This window comes from Callospermophilus lateralis, chromosome 2, assembly GCF_048772815.1.
Source record: "Callospermophilus lateralis isolate mCalLat2 chromosome 2, mCalLat2.hap1, whole genome shotgun sequence".
Lineage (NCBI taxonomy): Eukaryota > Metazoa > Chordata > Mammalia > Rodentia > Sciuridae > Callospermophilus > Callospermophilus lateralis.
The window spans coordinates 714,738-734,656 of record NC_135306.1 but is presented as its reverse complement, the minus strand read 5'-3'; the positions used below and the strand labels follow the sequence as shown (position 1 = coordinate 734,656).

At 44.3% G+C, this 19,919-nt stretch overlaps 1 protein-coding gene across 13 annotated transcripts in view; it reads left to right on the top strand.

Annotated features, from left to right (window-relative positions):
• The window catches only part of Ehmt1 (euchromatic histone lysine methyltransferase 1), a 157,191-nt gene that overhangs the window by 65,304 nt on the left and 71,968 nt on the right, over positions 1–19,919 (top strand). For all 13 annotated transcript variants that reach the window (XM_077108758.1, XM_077108753.1, XM_077108751.1 and 10 more), the window contains 2 exons: positions 4,531–5,084; positions 12,063–12,243. In XM_077108758.1, coding sequence (XP_076964873.1) covers positions 4,531–5,084; positions 12,063–12,243 — 735 coding nt within the window. The remainder of the gene's footprint in view (positions 1–4,530; positions 5,085–12,062; positions 12,244–19,919) is intronic.

Sequence of the window (19,919 nt, the reverse complement as noted above, 5' to 3'; positions counted from 1 at the left end):
CCCTTTGGAACCTCCCATTTTGTTACTTTCTGCTGTCATCCAGTAATCTGTTCTCCATTTCTATAGTTTTGTCATTTCAAAATGCTGTATACATATGCTTGGTAACCTTTGGGGTCAACTTTTTTCATACAGCATAATTCCCTGGGGTGCATTCAGGCTTTGTGGATATCAGTGGTTTGTTGTTCTGTGTTCCTTAGTCATGTTCTGTGTGTGGATTCCCACAATTCACTCAACCATTTACTCACTGGAGGACATCTGGGCTGTTCCCTTATCTGTCATGGTGAAACTATTGCAGACGCTTTCTGACACGCTTTCTCTGGGGCTCCAGCTCAGGAGTGAGGTGCTCTTGTGGGTCAGTGCATGTTTAGCTGTCTTCCCTGGTTTTGGCGTTCCCAGCATCATTGTAAAGGCCCCAGTTCTCTGCACCTTTGCTGATATTTTTATTGTGGATTAGATTTGCTACTTAGTTTTGAGGGTTCTTTGTGTGTTCCAGGTACTAGTCCTTTGCCAGGTATGTAGCTAGTGGGCATTTCCTCCCTGTAGAAGTCTTTTCCTGGGCTTTGAATTTTGGTGAAGTCCGATTTGTTGCTTTTTTCTTTTTTGGAATTTGTTTCTCTGTCAAGGCTGACTCTTTGCTAGTTCTGGGCCCCTTGACTTTTTCCCCTAGAAGTCTTGTTTTCTGATATAAATTTACATTTCTTTTCATTTGGAGTTAATATTTTAAAGGTGTGAGGTTTAGGTTGAGGTCATTTCTGCAGTCTATCTTGTGTTCTGTGGGCTTTCTAAGGTCAGTCCTCAGTGCTGGTGGCCTTTTCATAGACCCTAGGGATTTTGGATCCTGTCATCCAAGTCCTGCAGCTGCTGCTTTCTGACCTGCATGATTACTTCTGTTTTGCTGCACTCTTCAGAACCTTTAGGGTGATGTTGAGTGGGAACTGTGAGCACAGTTGCCTAAGAGGCTGGCTGTGGGTTTACTGAAGCCCATGTCAGCTTGAGAGTGCTTCCTGCTATTTCTGCTTTGCTTAATTTTTATTAGAAATGATGGTGTTTTTCTGAATCTCTTGGGGTGATTTTTGTTAGTTTTTTATTTTAGTTTGTCAGTATAGTGATTACATTAATTGTTTATTTGACTGTTAAACTAACCTTGCCTTCGGGAATAAACTCTTCTTTACTGGACATATTATTTTGTAAAATGTGTTTTTGGTTTTGGTTCATTCTACATTTGTTTAGAATATTTTCATGTATGTCTATTCAGAATATTGGCCTGTGGTTTTCTTGTGTTATGCCTCTGTCTAGTTTTGGTCTCAGGGTAATACTGACTTTAGAGAATAAGTCCCTTAATTTTATTTATCTTGTCAACAAAGACCAGTTCTTGGTTGTGTTTACTCCTTCTGTTGTCTGCTTTCTGTCTTGGCAGTTCATGCTTCAGTCTGTGCTGCTTTTTCCTCTTCTCACTTTCATTTGGTCCCTTACTTTCTCTGGTTCCATGAGCTCTGTGCTGAGTCTTTCCTCTGTGCTCATGGCCTGTTTCCTGGTGAGCTTGTTGAGCAGCATCCTTCACATCCTGAGAGCTATGTTTGCATTTTCTGTCAATTCAAGATACTTTGTAATTTCCCTTTTGGTTTATTCTTTGTCTCATTAAAAGTGTGTTTTAGTTTAGTTTCTAGTTTTCAGAGAGTTGGGAGTTTTATCAGAGTTCGTTGTTGTTGATTTTTAATTTCATTCTTTTGCAGTCAGAGCACATTTCATCTCACTTGAAGTTAGTTGAGGTTCGCCCCTAGCCTCTCAGTGAATGTGCATATGCTGTGTGCTGAGTCCCGCCTGGGTCAGGCCGGGCCTGCTGCTGACTGGCAGATCAGCCTTCTGAGCCTTGCTGAGGAGACTCTGGGCTGTGACCTCAGCTGTGGAATCGGTTTCCCCTAGCAGTCCTAGCAGTGTTCAGTTCTTGCACTTTGAAGTTCTTTTGTTGACCCCATGGCATGGTATTGTGTACCTTGTTAGACTTCCTTGCTCTGTAACCTACTTTGATATTAAAATAGCCACTCCAACCTTTTACAAATTCACTTTTGCATGCCTTTCCCATCCCATTTCTTTTATCTGCGCTTCCTATTTTATTTAATGTAAGTTGTGGGGATATTGCTCACTATGCAGCTTCTTGTCCACTTGAACCATCTCTGCCTTTGAATTTGTATATTAAGCCATGCATGTGAACATTTTTAAATTTTTTTTTTTTTGTGGTGCTGGATTGAACCCAGGGCCTTGTGCATGCGAGGCAAACACTACCGTTTGAACTATATCCCTAGCCCCTAAATTTCCTTTTTGGTGTATTTTCTGTTTATATTATTTCCCCCCTTCTTGTTAGGGTTTCTCTCTCTTCTTGCTTGATTAAATCAGTTACTTAACATCTAGATATTAACCCCTTGTTAGTTTTAGACATTACAAGGGTATCATTATCTGTTGCTTAACCTTGCCTACCTATGTTCCTTGTAGAATAAAAATCTGAAATTCCAATATAATCAGATCTTTTCTTGTCATTATTCATGCTTTTGATGTTTTATAAATTTCCCCTGACTATAGTCTATTCTATTTTTCTGTGTTTTCCTCAGAGTGTCAAGGATAGTATGTCCACATTTCACAAGCAGAAGGGCTGCACAGGGTTGCTGGGATCTGCAGGTGGGGACTCCAGCCTTGAGGCTAGGCACCCGTGTCTGGGGAGGTGCCTTGGTCCTCAGCAACCAGCCTCGGCTGCCTGGGCTGTGGGTCATGCTCTGCACTGCCTTTGCTGGGGGATCTGCACGACTGTGTGCTCTTCCTCTGTAGCAGAAGTATGTGTGGCTCTCCTTATTCTCCTCTTCACAGTGTACTTAGCTCTTTCTTCTTTTTCAGTGTCACCCAGTACCACCTGTTTCTTCCTGATGCATTTCAGGGTCAGTCGTAGAATTCCTCAGTGTACTAACTGGAAGTCTTATTAGAATGGCGCACATTTATAAATTTGATTTGGGGGGACTTGACAGATTTGTGTGAATTTGTCATACCATTTCAATGTGCAAAGGCCCTGTATTTAATTTTTTTCTCCACCTAGGTCTTAAATGATCTTGTCATTTTTTTTTATACCTGTGTAGTTTTTCCTGCTTTTGTTAATAACATCTTAGTTTTTAACTTGTATTTTCTAGTTAATGTTCGTGTAGAGAGTGGCTTTGAGGGGCTGGGGCTGGGGCTCAGTGGCTGAGCGTTCGCCTCACATGCGTGAGGCACTGGGTTCGATCCTCAGCACCACATACAAAAATAAATAAACAAAAAACAAAGATATTGTGTCCATCTACAACTAAAAAATTAAAAAAAAATAGAGTGGTTTTGGTTTGTAACTCGATTTGTTTTGCAGTTTTGGGATGGAAGGCAGGGCTTTGTGCTTGCTAGGCAGTTGTTCTTCTATGGAGTTATATCCCCAGCCCTACGACTTGATTTTGAATTCAGCTGTATGGCTTTGTTCATGTGTTTTGGTCACAGGTGGATTCTGTTTTTCAGTAGATGAGAGCATGTTAGGTGCAGATGAGAGCATTTGTGCCTTGGTCACTAACCTTCACGCTTTTCTTTCTTCTCTTTCAGTCACCCAGTACCACCTGTTTTGTTTAGCACTAGTGGTTTTAATGGATGTTTGTATGTTGTTTCTGGGCTTACATGGAATTGATTTAACCTTTCTGAGTGAAGATATATTGCTGCAGAGTTTGGGATATAGTCTTCTCCAAGTTAAGGAAATTTCTACATGTTCTATTTTGCTATGTGTTAAAAAAACTTATTAATTCCTCTTTGTTTTTCAGAAACCACTTATTATTTGTTGCACATGTATCATGTGCCAGGCCCTTTTTATGTGCCCAGGTTACAGTAGTGAACAGAACCTTCGCTCTCATAGAACTTAGGGGTGCAAGGAAGATGACCAACATGTTGAGCAGTAGAGAATGCAGCATGATAAGTGGTAGGTGTGAAGAAGAGTCCAGCCAAGAGCAGGGTGGCCTAGATGGAGCCTAGACCTCGGCCCAGGCTTTTCCTGCCTCCAGGGATGTCATCATGAGTTTTGTTCAACTCATAGTATTCTTCAGTCTTCTGGTGTGAGTGCGTTTCTTGTTTCTAAGCATCCTGGTTTTGACTGCTAGAACTGTCAGAGAGAGATCCCCCCCCAATCCCCCGCACCCGCAGGGTGCACAGATGGGCGTGCTGAAAGCCATCCTCCCTTGGGCCTGTTTTTTTTGCTTGTTTGTGTACAGCTGCTTCTGGAACCTTGTTGATACCTCCAGACAAAACTCAGGTTTTCTTGCCGTGGTGATTTCTCACACTTACTTGACATCCTGTTTAGGAAGCAATCTCATTTTAAATCCATTTGAATTTAAGTGTTAGTTTGTAGGTGAAATGAAAGGATTTCAGTGGATAGTGTTATGTCAGCCAGTCAGAAGCATTGTAACTAGTGCGGGTGGTAGTATTGTGGGAGGGTGGGGTCCCAGCAGTCAGTGATGCTCCTTTCTCCTCTGTTCACAGATATTCCTATGGCTGCTGATGAAGGTTCTGTAGAGAAGCAGGCGGGAGAGGCCTCCATGGCTGCAGATGGTGAAACCAATGGATCTTGTGACAACTGTGACACCAGTCACCCAAATGCAGCCAGACACACTCAAGAGAGCACAAGAGCCAGCCCACAGGAAGGTACCAATAGAGCAGCACGAATAGCGGAAAATGGGGTTTCAGAAAGAGAACCAGAAGTGGGGAAGCAGAACCACGTCACAGCTGACGACTTCATGCAGACTTCTGTCATTGGCAGCAATGGGTACTTCTTAAATAAATCGGCCCTGCAGGGGCAGCCCTTGAGGACTCCCAACACTCTGGCCTCCTCACTTCCTGGCCATGCTGCGAAAACCCTTCCTGGAGCGGCTGGCAAAGGCAGGACTCTAGGTGCATTTCCACAGACACCAGCTGCAGCGCCAGCCGTGCCTGGGGAAGGAAGTGCAGACACAGAAGACAGGAAGCTCACAGCCCCTGGAACTGATGTTAAGGTTCACAGGGCACGCAAGACCATGCCGAAGTCCATCCTGGGCCTGGTAATTTTGTGTCTTCTCTTGCCATTTCCTTTCTGTCTGTCTTCTCCTGTGTTAATGATGGCAAGCCGACTTCTCTGCATTCAAGAGAAAAGCCAGCAGATGGCAATGGTCATCTGGAACTAACTTTAGGCCACTAAAGTTAAATAAAGTGTAAAGCAGTGGTAATCTGATGAGGTGGTCACTTCTAGGCCTGTGATCAGTTAGGGGTTTTGCTGATGCCTCTGTGCGTGAGCAGCAAGGCCAGATGGCACTGTCTCTGCCTTCTTTTGGGGATTTGCTCTCCCTAGAGGGTTCTCTTGGCTTCGAGTGAAGATGTGCCAGGCATTTTGAAGGAGACGGTTTTCCCTTCTGCTGTGGATCTGGAGGCTTTCATTCTAGCTCAGGAGGACTCAGCACCCACTGTTTGAGAAGTGAGAGGAAGTGAAGTTGGTCAGGACCATGGTGTGACAGAAGTGTGGGCACAGAGGGCTGCGTTGAGGTGTGCCGGCTCATGCTTGCCTTGAGAGCAGATGAGTCTTACATCTTGAATGTCTGAACATGGGCAGTATGTACGCAAGTTTGACCCCCATGCTGGCCTTTTGCTTACCACCATGTCTCACATGGTGTGTGCCTGATAAATTTCTTCCATATATCTACAGTGCTGTTGTTTGATGTTAATTTGTCTGGGAATGGATTTTGGGTTTATGATCACATTCCCTCAGAACTTCTGGTGTTTGGCATTGCTGGTGGCATTCTGAAACTGTCTTGTCCTTCATGAGTAGACCATCTGCTGTTTCTTCTGCAGCCCTTAGGACTCCACATCTGGGACCTTCTCTTGAGGGCCCTGCCAGTCTGAGGAGTTGTGTCATCAGCACCAGAAAAACGCATGTATGATTTTCTTTCCATCTCTTTCCATAGAACTCCTTTTAGGTGGAAGTTGGGTCTTTTTTCTATTTGGACAGTTCCCTGCCTGCTTTCTGCTTCTAGCATTGTTCTTTAACCTTTTACATTCTTCTGTTCATTTTATACATGTGTGTGTGTGAGTGTGTGTGTGTGTGTGTGTGTGTGTGTGTGTGTGTTTGGTACAGGGGAATAAATAGTTTTAACCACTGAGCCACATCTCAGCCTGTTTTTTTTAATTTTTTTTTTAATTTAAGAGACAGGGTCTCATTGAGTTGCTTAGCGCCTCGTTAAATTGCTGAGGCTGGCTTTCAACTCTTCAATCTCCCTGCCTCATCCTCAGCCTCAGCCTTATCCTCAGCCTTCTGAGCCACTAGTATTGCAGGCATGTGTCACTGTGCCCAACTCTGTGTGCTTTATTTTGACATTTTTTTCCATACCCAATATTTCTGACTAATCTTTAATTAAAAAATTTCTTATGTCTCAAATTTTATCTTATCCTTCAGAAGATATCATTGTAATTTTTCCATAGTTTCTGTCATGAATTCTAATTCCTCAGAGGAGCTCTGTTGGGTGGTAGCTCTTGCTCTTGGTGATCTTCTCCAGTGCTGATTTCTCTCCCCAGGGTATGCTTGCCTTGGCTTCTGTGGCCTTGGACCAGCCTGACTGAATACTGCATGGGTCTGTGGTTGTGGTGGCCAAGGGACAGTGTGGAGCTTCACTGCCAACCACACACCTGAAGCTGGGTTCTGTAACCACCAGGTTCTCCCCTCCGTTAGCAGTGTGCTGGTGCCTCCTGATGCCCTGATGCAATACCCACCAGTTGCCCTGGCCCAGGGGCTCCCCATTTCCCATTGGCCGGCCTGACTTAGCTCCAGCCTTTCACTGTTCTCTTCTGTACATTGTCAGAACTTGAAAAATATAAAAAATAGTTTTAGATTCACAGGAAGCAACAAAAATAGTATAGAAATGTGCTATGTACCCTTTGCCCAATTTTCCTCAGTGATAACATCTTACATGTTGGAATGCAGTGTTGTAACTGGGGTACTGACACTGGTGTGATCCATGGGTCTTACTCAATTTCACCATAACTTGGATGTGCATATGTGCGTGCACGTGTGTGTGTATGTGTGTGCGCGGGCGCAGAGGGGCATAGCCATCACAGTCAAGGTCCCTGATCCCTGGCACTCTCTAGATCATTCTCCATTTCTGTAATTCTGTTATTTCAGGTGTTGTTCAGTATGTGCAGTGTATAACTTTTTAAAAATTTATTTATTTTTTTGTTGTAGTTAGACACAATACCTTTATTGTATTTATTTGTATGTGGTGCTGTGGATTGAACACAGGGCCTCATGTGCTAGATGAATGCTGTACTACTGAGCCACAACCCCAGCCCCATACAGTGTATAACTTTTGGGGGGCTTTTTGCACTCAACATAATTTTCCTGAGATTATCCAGGTTGCATCAGGAGCCTGCTCCTCCTTAGGTTGCCCAGCTGTCCGTGGTGTGGATAGCTGCAGACTGGCCACTCGTTGAACGACTTGGACATTTCCAGTTTGGTGCTCTTAAAGCTGCCCTGAGCATTTATGTACATGTTTTTGTTTGCATGTACATTTTCATGTTTCTCAGTTCAGTATCCAGGAGTAGAATTGCTGTGTTGCTTGTTGATTGGATATTCATTTTGGTTTTCTCTCTTTGGTGCCAGGAATTGAACCTAAGGCCTTGCATATGCTAGGCAAGTGCTCTGCCACTGAGCTACACCCCCAGTCCCTTGGATGTTCAGTTTTATAAAGAACTTATAAGCCATCCCTGTTCCCTAGTGGCTGCAGTTTGTATCCGTACCTCATGGGACTCATCCTGTTTCTTACATCCTCGACAGCATTTGGTGTTGCGTGGCTACTGTTTTGGTTACCTGATGGGGTGTGGTGGCATATTGTCCTTGTTTTGCTCAAACATCCTCATGCCTGTAATGTGGGACATCTCCTCAGTGCTCACTTGCCAGCTCTTGTCATTGCTGTTGAAATGTCTCTTCCACCATTTGCACCGCCCCGCCCCCATTTTTTTTAGTATTTGGTTAGCTTTGAGGTTTTTTCCTGAGTATGAATCCTTATCTGAGGTGTGGTTTTTTTTAGGTTAGTTTCCCCATCTGAAGCTTATCTTCTTCCTCTCGAAGGATCTTTCTCAGAGCAAAAGCTTTTCATTTAGATGAAGTCCAATTTATTAGTTTGCTTTCCTGGACTGCGCTTCTGATGTCAAGCATCATGTTGTCATTCTGATGTCTAAGAACTCTTTGCCTAGTCTAGACCTTGAGGATTTCTCTCCTAATTGAACTATGCACATACCAGGAGGCATTACTGTGGCATGCTTTTAGCTTTCTCCTCTGACTTTGTGCTTCCACACTGCCCTCCTTCCATACATGCCTACCATTGGGCTCTAGGTGTGGGGTGGGAAGTGGCCCCATTCATTCTGCCGCTGTACTAGGGGAAGTTCTTATTAATGGTGCAAATTAGTGTTGAGTTGCAGTTGCAATGAAATATCCAGCTGTGAGAATTCACTGGCTGGGGCAGAAACTTGAACAGTAACAGGCCAGGAGGGGAAAGCCTGTGGCAGAGCTGGAGCAGAGAGTACAGGGTGTGCTGGGCTCTGCAAGGACGTAGCCCATGTGCCCTGCCTCCTGGTACAGCAGGTCATTTCTTCTCTCATGGTTCTGCCTTGTGAGACTGCAACTGCGAGCAGGATCTGATTCCCACCAGGCTCAGGAATTCTCAATTTTCTTTGTTAGATTTTTGAAAATTACTTCTGAAATGAAAGAATAGGTTTTTATACTAAAGTGAGAATTAGCCTCATGTGGCTGTCTCCTCTTGAGGTCTTATTTTATGTGTAAGTTAGGATCTTACTGTGCTCCGAGTGCTGAGTGGATGTATTTTATAGCTGAGTGCTGCACAGGCTGCATGGCAATGTGTAGGTGACAGCAGGAGCTAGGTTCTGAGCCCTAGTGGTTACTGCCTGGTGCATCTGAAAAGGGCTCAGACAATACTGCGGTGGGTTAAATGGTGGAGGCTGCAGAAGGAACTGCCAAGTTTGAGCTGCACTTTGGAGGAGGGAAGGGAGAGTTAATCCCTGGGGAAAGGAAGGGTATAGGTGCCATCTGCTATGGAGCAGGTGCTATCACTGGCAGTGCAGCACTCGTGATGGTGAACTGGGTTGGTCTCCACCAGGGGAAGCAATAGGAAGCTATATAGACTGTGGTTCTCACAACCTGAGTCCAGCGTAAGTTTCTGTCTGGGTGGACTTTCTTTTTTGTCACAGGATACCACACATGGGGTGGTTTATAAAGAGCAGAAGATTGTTCAGCTCTTGGTCTAGAGGCTGGGAAGTCTGAGAGCATGGTGCCAGCATCTGGTAAGGGCTTCTTGCTGCATCATAACATGGTGAGGCAGAGCAAGCCTGCCAACTCAGGTCTCTTCCTCTACCACAGGGGCCCTCGCCTGACCTCATCCCATCTTAATAACCTCCTGGAGACCCCAACTCCAGTGACCATTAACGTGAATTTGGGGATTCAGTTTCCAACATGGAGCCTTTGGGGGACACATTCAGGCCATAGCAGGTTCCTAGCTAGATAGGCAGTGAGATCAAGTAATGTGACTTGTGTGTTCTGGACATTAGGTGAGGTGTCAGGCAGCTTTCTTGTGGGCTGAAGAAAGAAGGGCTCTCTCTTGAGAAGCTTTCTAGGTGCCTTGCCAACAGCAGGGCGCGTGAGAGAGGCTAAGAGTACAAGATAGAAGCACATGTGAAACAGAAAGCAAAGTGCACGTGAGATGTGGTGAGAGAGGGTTTGAGGTAGAGCTGCAGAGCCTGGGTGAGAGGGCAGAGAACACACAGTACCCCTGCCCTGCTTAGCACTCATCTCTCACTGGTGAGGTATACAGTTTGCTGTTCCATCTGGAACTCCCCTCTTTGCCTACCTACCTGACTACCTGCCTGCCACACTTGTGACCTCATGAAGCATGTCCTCACTTAAACCCATCAGTGTAGAGCACAGCACTCATCAAGTGCCTCGAATTACAGTAAAATTTCTGACTGGGGCCACTTCTCCCTGGTCTCATTGCCAGGAGATGGGGATGCTTTGTCTTTTATGGGAGAGGGTGAAAACACACAACATTGACCATCTCTGAGTGAGCAATTTGGTGGCACTAAGCTTGCTCACACTTCTAAGCATCCTTCACCACCATCCACTCTTTACAGTGTGTCCCATACAATGCATATTCCCCCCTCCCCTCCCAGCCACCAGCACCCTCCATTCTACTTTCTGTGATTTCAGGTAAGGGACGTCAGGGGAGTGGAGTCACCACAGTACTCGTGCTCTGGTGCCTGATGGCCTCAGTTCACACTGCAGAGCACCCTTCCTTTGTGAAGCTGAGCAGTGTTCCACCCTGTGGACGGGCCACACTCTGCTGCTCCCTTCCCCACCAAAGGGCGCGGGCTCTCTGGCTGCTTCCACCGTTTGGCTCTAGTGATAATGCTGTGACACACTGAAGACACTGAAGACCCTGTCTTCAGTTCCTCGGGGTATATCCAGAGTGGAACTGCTGGATCATGTGGTGATTCTACATTTAGTTTTCCCACAGCGGCTGTGTGGCTTTTCACTCCCAGCAACAGTGCACATGCTCTCCAACACACGCTCTTCTGGTGTCTTGCCTGGATGGGAGCCGTCCTGGTGGGTGGAGGTGGCATCTCATGGTAGTCTTGGTTTTCATTTCCCTCATGAGTAGTCACGTTGAGCATCTCTTTCTGCCTATTGGCCGTCTGCACATCTCCTTGAAGAGACGTCTGCTCAAGTCCCTTGCCCATTTTTGAGTCAGGTTTTCTGCTCTTTTGTTGCCAGGGAGTTGCAGGGCTTCTTTTTACCATCTGGAGAGTAGTCCTTGTCACACATAAGGTTCCAGATGTTTCATCCTGTTCTGTGGAATGGCCTTTTACTGTTAGGAGTAAGGAATCAAATCAGTACATAGGCAGTTAGTTGCCTTTTGACACGTGGAACTTTTTAAGTTCTCACAAAGTGCAACTTGTCTAGTTCTTATGCTGCCGGTGCTTTTGGCGTCACATCCAAGAAGTCACTGCCAAATCCCACGCTTTGAAGCTGTCCCTGTTGTTTCCTTCTCAGTGAACTCAGAAGGAAGTTTCAGGTCTCGCCTTCAGGACCTGCTGTCCTGGGATAGTCTTTATATGCAGGTGAGACAGGGCCCGCCTTCATGCTTCTGCGTGTGGATTTCCAGTAGTCTCAGGATTATGTATCAAAGGAATCCTGTCTGTTCTACTCATTATTTATGGAAACTACTGTGTGCACAATAAGATTTTGTCAGCTTGAGGTGTTTTGAGGTCAACCTCTCTCAAGGTTGTCTATGAATATATGGAAGCAGATAGATGGAGGTTCAGTGGAGTCTAGGCTGTGTGGAGTAAAGGCAGGCTATTGATCCATCGTGAAATGGTTATGGTGTCAGCATAGCTGCCTACAGGCTGCTGGTGCTTTGGAAGGCAAAGGCTAAAGACAGATTCAAGTGTAACTAGCTGTTGTGAAATCCATGCTGTTTGGAGATCTTGCAGGTCTAATTGTGGCAGCTGTGGAGGCACTCCTAGAGAGGTTTCGGTGCTTCCATTTTGGGTGTTTTTAGCTTAGTCATACTGATTGCCTAAATCAGGGGCTGGCAGACTTTTTCTACAAATAGCAGATAAGATGATATTTGAGGTTCTACAGCCACACAGTCACTGCAGATGCTTCTTTTTCCCTCTCCTCTGCCCCTCCTTCCTCGTGATCCTCCCTACCATTAGACCTGGAAATACTGTTCTTAGCTTGGGTGGTGGCTGGTAGCCTGACCTTCGTCATCCAGCAGATGCCTAGGCATACATGTCCTAGTTCCAGGTGCTTCTTTGATGATGTCCAAGTTGCATGGATTTGTAGATTTTCTGTTTCCCCATAGTGGCTCATCTCTCACTTGAGGGGAATTACTGGGGAAAAGAGCTGTAATTTTGGGTGCATGTTATTTCAGCAATCATCTTTTGGCTTGTCGTCATAGTTATTAATTGTCTTTGTTTTGAAGCATGCAGCCAGCAAGGATCCCAGGGATGTTCGAGAAGCTAGAGACCATAAGGAACCAAAAGAGGAGATCAACAGAAATGTTTCTGACTGTGGACGACAGCAGCTTTTACCCCCCTTCCCGTCCCTTCACCCGTCACTACCTCAGAGCCAGTGCTACATGGCCACCACAAAGTCACAGACAGGTAAAAGGGTCCACCAACTGTGTTTCTTTCTGAATGTATGTCTTGAGCTTCTGCCTTCCAGGTGCAGTGTGGCTGGTGTCACTGAGCACTGGCCTGCGCAGTGGAGAGGCAGTGCCTACCTTAAAGCCTTTCTTGCTGCCACCTGCCTTGGTTATCTGGCTTGCCTCTGATCTGATGTGAATATTGTATTAAAACTGACTTGGTCTGGGTGGAGGACTCTGGGGTTGAGAGCACTCCTGGTCCTGTGTTGGATGCTATTGGAAGCACTAAGTGTGGCCAAGGTGTGGAGAGTTGTCTTTTGCTCTGGCTCTGTCACCAGCCAAGTCACTTGCCCCTGGGTACTTCTCCTCAGCCCACTGGTGCTCATGCCTCTCCTTGTTGGTTGAGTGGACGGACACTTGATTATTGTTGGGGTTCTTTTGTAGGAGTTGGCAACATGTGGCCTCATAGGGAGCTGCCACTGCATGTGTGTGGAGTGCCCTCCCTGAGGAGATAGATGGCTCCCTGTGGCACAGGCCAGCCATGAGTTTGAATTTGAAAAGGGCCTGCCAGCCAGCCTTCCTGAAAGTTGAACCAGGTTGGCCTGGTGCTGAGACTATTGGCCTGAGGGCTTTACCTGGGGAATCTCACCTGGCTAATCTCACCTGGCTACAGGTTATGACTTTTTTTTTAAGTTGTAAATGAACGTAATACCTTTGTTTTATTTATTTATTTATTTATTCATTCATTCATTTGTTTGTTTTATGTGGTGCTGAGGATTGAATACAGTGTCTCATGTGTGATAGGCAAGAGCTCTACCATTGAGCCACAACCCTAGTACCAGAATATGACTTTTTTTTGTTTTAAACATTTACTTTTTAGTTATAGGTAGTCACAATATCTTTATTTTATTTTTATGTGGTGTCGAGGATCAAACTTAGTACCTCATGCATGCTAGGTGAGTGCTCTACCTCTGAGCCCCAACCCTAGCACCAGGATATGACTTTTAAAATTCTAATTAAAATAATTTCAGACTACCACAAAGGTCGCATAAGTTGTTCAAACAATTCTCATGTGCCCTTCGCTCCTTTACCAAAAGGCACAATTTTGCTCCTCTTCCCAGTACATAATCATTTTGTGCAACATGAACTGTGCTACAATTACAGACTTGTGCCCTTTTACCTCTAAATAGTTAAGTGTTTTTCCTAAAAATAATGCATTATGTCTCTAGAAATAAGGATATTTTCTATCTTCTTACAGTGCAGTGATCAACACCAGGGCTGTGACAGTCACCTAATCGTAGCACATTGCTAACTTTACTGATTTCTTAGTAATTTCCCTTATAGCCAAAGAAAAACACATCTGATCCTGGATCTCACAGTCACTTGTCTCTGTTGTTTCTTGTTAGTTTCGTATTAGTTTGAAGCATTCCTGGCCATTTTTGACTGTGGCATCTTGAGAATACAGGCCAGGCTCTCCATAAAACCTCTTGAGGTTGCTTTTCACTGTGCCTCAGGACCAGGTATAGGGTATAGGTCTTGGGACACCACAGGTGACTGATCTATATCATTAGGAATTGTGTTTTGGTGGCCTTTTGACTTATTAGGGCATGGCAGGGTCTTGCATGTTGCTCCATTATAAAGGTTGTCCCTAGCATGTATCTTCAGGAAGAGTCTGAGGTTCTGCAGGTGTCCTGTTCCTTATCACAGCCCACCAGGAAGTGCTGCAGGGCAGGGTCCACATGGTGGTTTTCTGTCTCCATCACTGCCTTTCAGTTGCATTTATACTGAAAGGAAGATTTACTTCCCACCCATTTATTTTTTTTTACTAAGTTATTTTTTTAATATATATATTTTTAGTTGTAGATGGACACAATACCTTTATTTATTTATTTTTATGTGGTGTTGAGGCTTGAACCTAGCACCTCACACGTGCTAGGCAAATGTTCTATTGCTGAGCCACAATCCCAGCCGCTTATTAAGTTATTTTTGTAGTTGTAGATGGACAGAATGCCTTTATTTGTTTCTTTTTATGTGGTGCTAAGGATTGAACCCAATGCCTCACACATGCTAGGCAAGTGCTCTGCGGCTGAGCAACAGCCCTAGTCCCCTACCCCTTATCCATCTATTTTTAACTTTTGACTCGTGTGTCAGATTTCTGTTGTTATAACAAATAACAGAGATTTTATCAACTTGTAAAGAGAAAATTCAAAGGTTTGGTCTGTGATTGGTTGGCCCCATTGCTTTTAGCTTGGGGTAGCACACTGTCGGAGCATGTGGTGGAACAGAACTAGTCACCTCATCTCAGGAAGTGAGAAGGGACCTGTCCCTTGCCTCCCTTTGTGGACACACTTGCTGCATTGATGCTCCCAGTAGGTCCCACCTCGTAAAGGCCCTACCACCTCTTGGTAGCACCACTCTGGGTTCTAAGCCTTTAACACATGAATCTTAGAGGACTTTCAGGATCCAAACTGTAGCACCTCATAAACTCTCATTTGGATCTTTGGGCTATAGTATATTACTGTCCTTGTTTTTCTGCTCAAATCATCTCAGGTTTGTCAGTGGAGTCCTTCAGCTGGATTCCAGATCCTCGGATGTGGCCCATCACTCTCTGAAAACCTTCTGGCTGGCAGGGATGGCTCAGGTGCATCTGGTCCTCTTCTTTCCGGGCTGGAACCGGCGGCCTCCATAGGGAGCTCTGGATCTTCCTGTGGAACATGGCAGTTAGGAAGCAGAATCAGTCTTGGCCCCTACTGCCTAGCTTCATGGCTCTGTGCCTTCAGCGCTGCTTGTTTTGGGCAGCTTCCCTGGTATTCACAAAGCTCTGTAGCATGTGCTTCTCTCATGTGGTTGTGGACTGGCAAGGAATGTCACAACAGTCAGTATTGCTGTTCACATGCTAATGCTTTTTTTTCCTTTAATTTAAGCTTATTATTTCATCATCTTTCTAAAATGAAATGCCCAATGTGTTCATCAATTCTCTTGTTTATCTTCCATATCTTTCCATGTGGCTTTGGTTAATTAGCATATTAGTTTTGGGCTGAGCATGTGAGATCACCTCCAACTGTAGGTACAGTATGTTCTGACAGTTGATTGACTGCTCTGCTTCCCAGGTGATAAGTGTGCCCCCAGCCCCAGCTACTTTCTGTGTCACCTCAAGGCTTACCTCATCTCCCCAGGCCAGAAAGAGTTTCCCAGAGAAGAGTGTGCCCTGTTTGGGTCCCATCTCACTTCAGCTACTAGCACCCGTCTACCATTGCTGAGAGCAGGAGGCCTGCCTGGAGGGCAGCACCACAGTCTTCTGGCAAGTGTCATTGTCCCTACCAGGTGTCCTGGATGGAGGGGATGGGAGGCCACTGTTGATATGGTGGGAACAGATGTAGGCCTTTTGCAGCAGTGTCTATGTATGCCAGGAACAGCACAAATCAGCACAGTTTTGCCTTCAGACCTCGCCATTCTCAGTGTTGCCTCCTGTGGGCATGTGTAGAGCCAGCATTGGAGTGTCTCGGTCAGCCTTAAGATTTTACGTTACTTCTTCACTAGTCTTGGCATTGCTGTGGTGGTGGTCAAAGGAGGCTGTGTTCTTTTCCCTCTTGCTAAATAGTGAGCTCACCACAAACAGGGTGGATGTGCACTTTATGGTTGGAGTCACGGCCAAGCTCTGTAGGCAGCTGTACCTGGCTTGGGTGGCTGAGGGTCCACAGGACTTGTACCTCACCCCTCCATTCTTCATTGTCAGACATGGATGACCCAGTGCTCATCATAGTGTTAAATCACCTTCAGCGAACCACAGCCTTGCATGGTGGGGACCACACTGCCCAGTTCTTGGGCATCCAGAATTTGGCCTTAGGTGGATATTGGTTCTTTTGACAAAAACTGATTAGCACCTTTCTCAGCAGCTCTTTCTGTTTTCTTTTCAACTGCAGAGTTGTATGATTAAAAACCTATTTCAGAGGGTTCTGGAATGATGGTGGAGCAGGATAAAGCAGAACCAACTCTCCTCTGGACCACAGCTGCCCTGGTACAGTCTGTCTACTGTAGGTGGTTGTGTGTGTGTGTGTTTTTGTCCTGGTGATTGAACCCAGGGGCTCTCAACCACTGAGCCACATTCCAGCCCTTTTATAAAGTTTTAATTTTGACACAAGGTCTTGCTAAGTTGCTTAGGGCCTTGCTAAGTTGCTGAGGCTGGCCTTGAACTTGAAATCCTCCTGCCTCAGCCTCCCAAGTTGCCGGGATTACAGGCGTGTACCACCATGCCTGGCTGCTGTAGCTGTTTTGAAACTCAAGTTTGTGGAAGGTTTGCAGGTTAAGTCTGTGGTGTCACTTCATGGCAGGAGTGCGGGGTGGAATCGTAACCGAAGTTGAAGTCAGTTTTATCTTGTAGCAAAGCCCTGGTCCATGTGTTGCTGGAGCAGCCTACACTCTGTGTGTTCTGACACAGGATCAGACCAAGAGGCTGTGCCCATGTGGTCACACTTCCTTCCATTTTCACAACCCTCTTTCCCAAGTTTTTTCTCTCTCTCTTTTTTTTTTTTTGCCTTTTGGGATCTGAATATTAAAGATTAGGATATTCAAAAGAAACAGTATATGGGAAAATTGTAAAGACAGTGTGTGCCCAGGGAAAGGTGCTCACTTAGAAAAGAAGTGACAAAACCTTAAATTTACCCCATAGTTCTTGGCACAGAGTTAGCCCACACTATCAAAAAAACGAAATAGTCAATAGCAGCAAGAAAGAACAGCCAACTTTAAGAAAAGGAGAGAACCTGCCTTCCAGAGTTGCCACCACTATATTAGATGTCTGTTTCCAACTGATGTGCAATACATGCAGAAAAATGGAGGGCATTGTGGCCCACTCAAAGGAAACAACAACAGCAACAACAACAGAAACCTTTCCTGAGAAAACATGATGACACATCTCCCGGATAAAGTTAGAAGCAGCTTTCCTACACATGGTCAAAGAACTGGAGGGAGACATGGAGAAAGTTAAAAAAAAAAAAAAAAAAAAAGATAATGTAGAAACACAATGGAAATATTAATGAGGTGAAAACCTTTATAAAGAGGAACCAGATATTAATTTTGTTTCTGAAAAGTACAGTAACTGAAATGAAAAATACCATACAAGGATTCAAGGGAAGATTTGAGCAGGCAGAAGAAAGAGCAAACTTGAATATAAGACAATGAAAATTATAAAGTCTTTGGATCAGGAAGAAATAAAGACTAAAGAAGACTGAATAGAGCCTCAGGGTTATGTGGGACCACTATCAGCTGGGCAGTGTGCACTTTGTGGGTGCTCCACAAGTAGAAGACATGGTAGGAAACTTTTGCAGAACTTCTGCAGATGAAAGATGTGAATATAGCATCCAAAGAGATCAGCGAACCTCAGGGTAAGATGAACTCAAGTCCCACACTGATACCCTAATCCAGCTGTTGAAAGAAAGGGTTTTGAGAGCAGCAGGAGGAATGTGACTCCTCACATACAAGGTCCTTGGTGGCGCCCACAGATTTCTCATCAGAATCTTTGGATGCCAGAGGCCACAGGCCGATGTATTCCAAGTGCAAAAAGAAAAAACAGAACTGTCAGCCAAGAAACCTATGTCTTTCAAGAGGCGGGAAAGATTAAGATAGGCCCAGATAAACCCAAGCTGAGAGAGTTTACCACAGTACACTGCTCTGCAGGTTGAAATGAAAGGATCTTACACAGTAAATTAATTGTATAGTATAGAGGATTGAGGATCTCAATAAAGTAAACATATGAGCAATTATAAAAGCAAGTGTTATTGTAAAAATGGCTTGTAATTCCATTTTGTGCTTTCTGTAAGACTTAATAGATCGGTGCATTATAAGAAAGCAGTTACTAGGGGCTGAGGCTGTAGCTCAGTGATAAAGCACTTGCTTCGCATGTGTGAGGCACTGAGTTCGATCCTCAGCACCACCTAAAAATAAAGATACATCTATAATTAAAAAATATACATAAAAATATTAAAGATAAAAGCGGATACTAGCCTTATTATAATTTTCACTTATAATTCTCCACTTTTTCTATGTAGTTTAAAAGACTAAAGCATTTAAAAGAATTAGTTTTTGTTTTGGTATGCATAGTGTATAAGGATATACCTTTGTGGCAACCATCAAAAGGGGCAGGACTAAGAACTGTATACAAGCGGAGTTTTCATTGTTTTATTGTAGTGAAGCTGGTATAAATTCAAAGTAGAATGTAAAAATTCTAGAATGTCAAATGTAATCCCCACAGTAATGACAAATAAAATAGTCATAGATATATACAAGAGAAAATATAGATTTAAACATTTCAGTTTTAAAAAGTCAACTAAAGGCAAATGAAGACACTAAGTGCATCCTTAGCAGTAGCTACTTTAATTGTAAACAGATTAAGCACTCTAATCGTAAGACAGATTGGCAGAATGCATAAAATCACATGATCCTATTATATGTTCTCTACAGGAAAAACACTTTAGATACAAAGACACAAGTATATCAAAAGTGAAAGGATGGGAAAAAAATGTTCTATGCAAACAAGAACCAAAAGACAATAAATGTGGATATACTAATACCAGATGAAAATGAGTTTTAAATCAAAAGCTTTCAAGAAACAAGGAAGGATGCCATCTGTTAGTAAAAGCTTTAAGACAGCAAGAGTATAATAATTATAGCTGGAATTATAGCTAGGGACCATGGCTATACCTGTAATTCCAGTGAATTGGGAGACTGAGGTAGGAGGATTTCAAGTTCCAGGCCAACTGGGGCAACTTAGCAAGATTGAAAAGTAAAAAGTATAGTAAATAAAAACATTTGAGTACCTAATGATAAATCTTCCAAATGTATGAAGCAAGAATTGACAGAATTGGAGAGGGAAATAGACACTTCTACAGTGGTAGTTGTAGATTTCAGTACTTACTATGAGTAATGGATCGTGCAGCCACACAGAATGTGGCACCATGAACTCACTAGATCTGCAGACATACATGTAGCCCTCTTCCCACAGCAGCAGGATATAAAGGCCTCACTAGTGCCCGTGGAATTTCTTCTAGGACGGACCATGCTTAGGCCGCAGATTAAGTCTCATTAGATTTAAGAAAATAGAAATTTAAAGCTTATTATTAATCTACTGCAATCAAGACAATGTGGTATTGGAATACAGGCAGATGTGGATCAGTGGAGTAGAATAGAGAGCTCAGAAATAAACCCACCACATCATTAATTTTTGGCAAGGTTGTCAAGACCATTTCATGGGGGAAAGGATAGCTTCCCAAGGAACAGTCCTGAGAAAATTGGAAATCCACACGCAGAAGCATGAAGGCGGGCCTTGTCTCATCCGCATATAAAGACTGTCCCAGGGCCTGAAGGCGAGACCTGAAACTACAGTGAACTCTCAGAAGGAAACAGCAGGGACAGCTTCAAAGCGTGGGATTTGGCAGTGACTTCTTGGATGTGACGCCAAAAGCACCGGCAGCATAAGAACTAGACAAGTTGCACTTTGTGAGAACTTAAAAAGTTCCACGTGTCAAAAGGCAACTAACTGCCTATGTACTGATTTGATTCCTTACTCCTAACAGTAAAAGGCCATTCCACAGAACAGGATGAAACATCTGGAACCTTATGTGTGACAAGGACTACTCTCCAGATGGTAAAAAGAAGCCCTGCAACTCCCTGGCAACAAAAGAGCAGAAAACCTGACTCAAA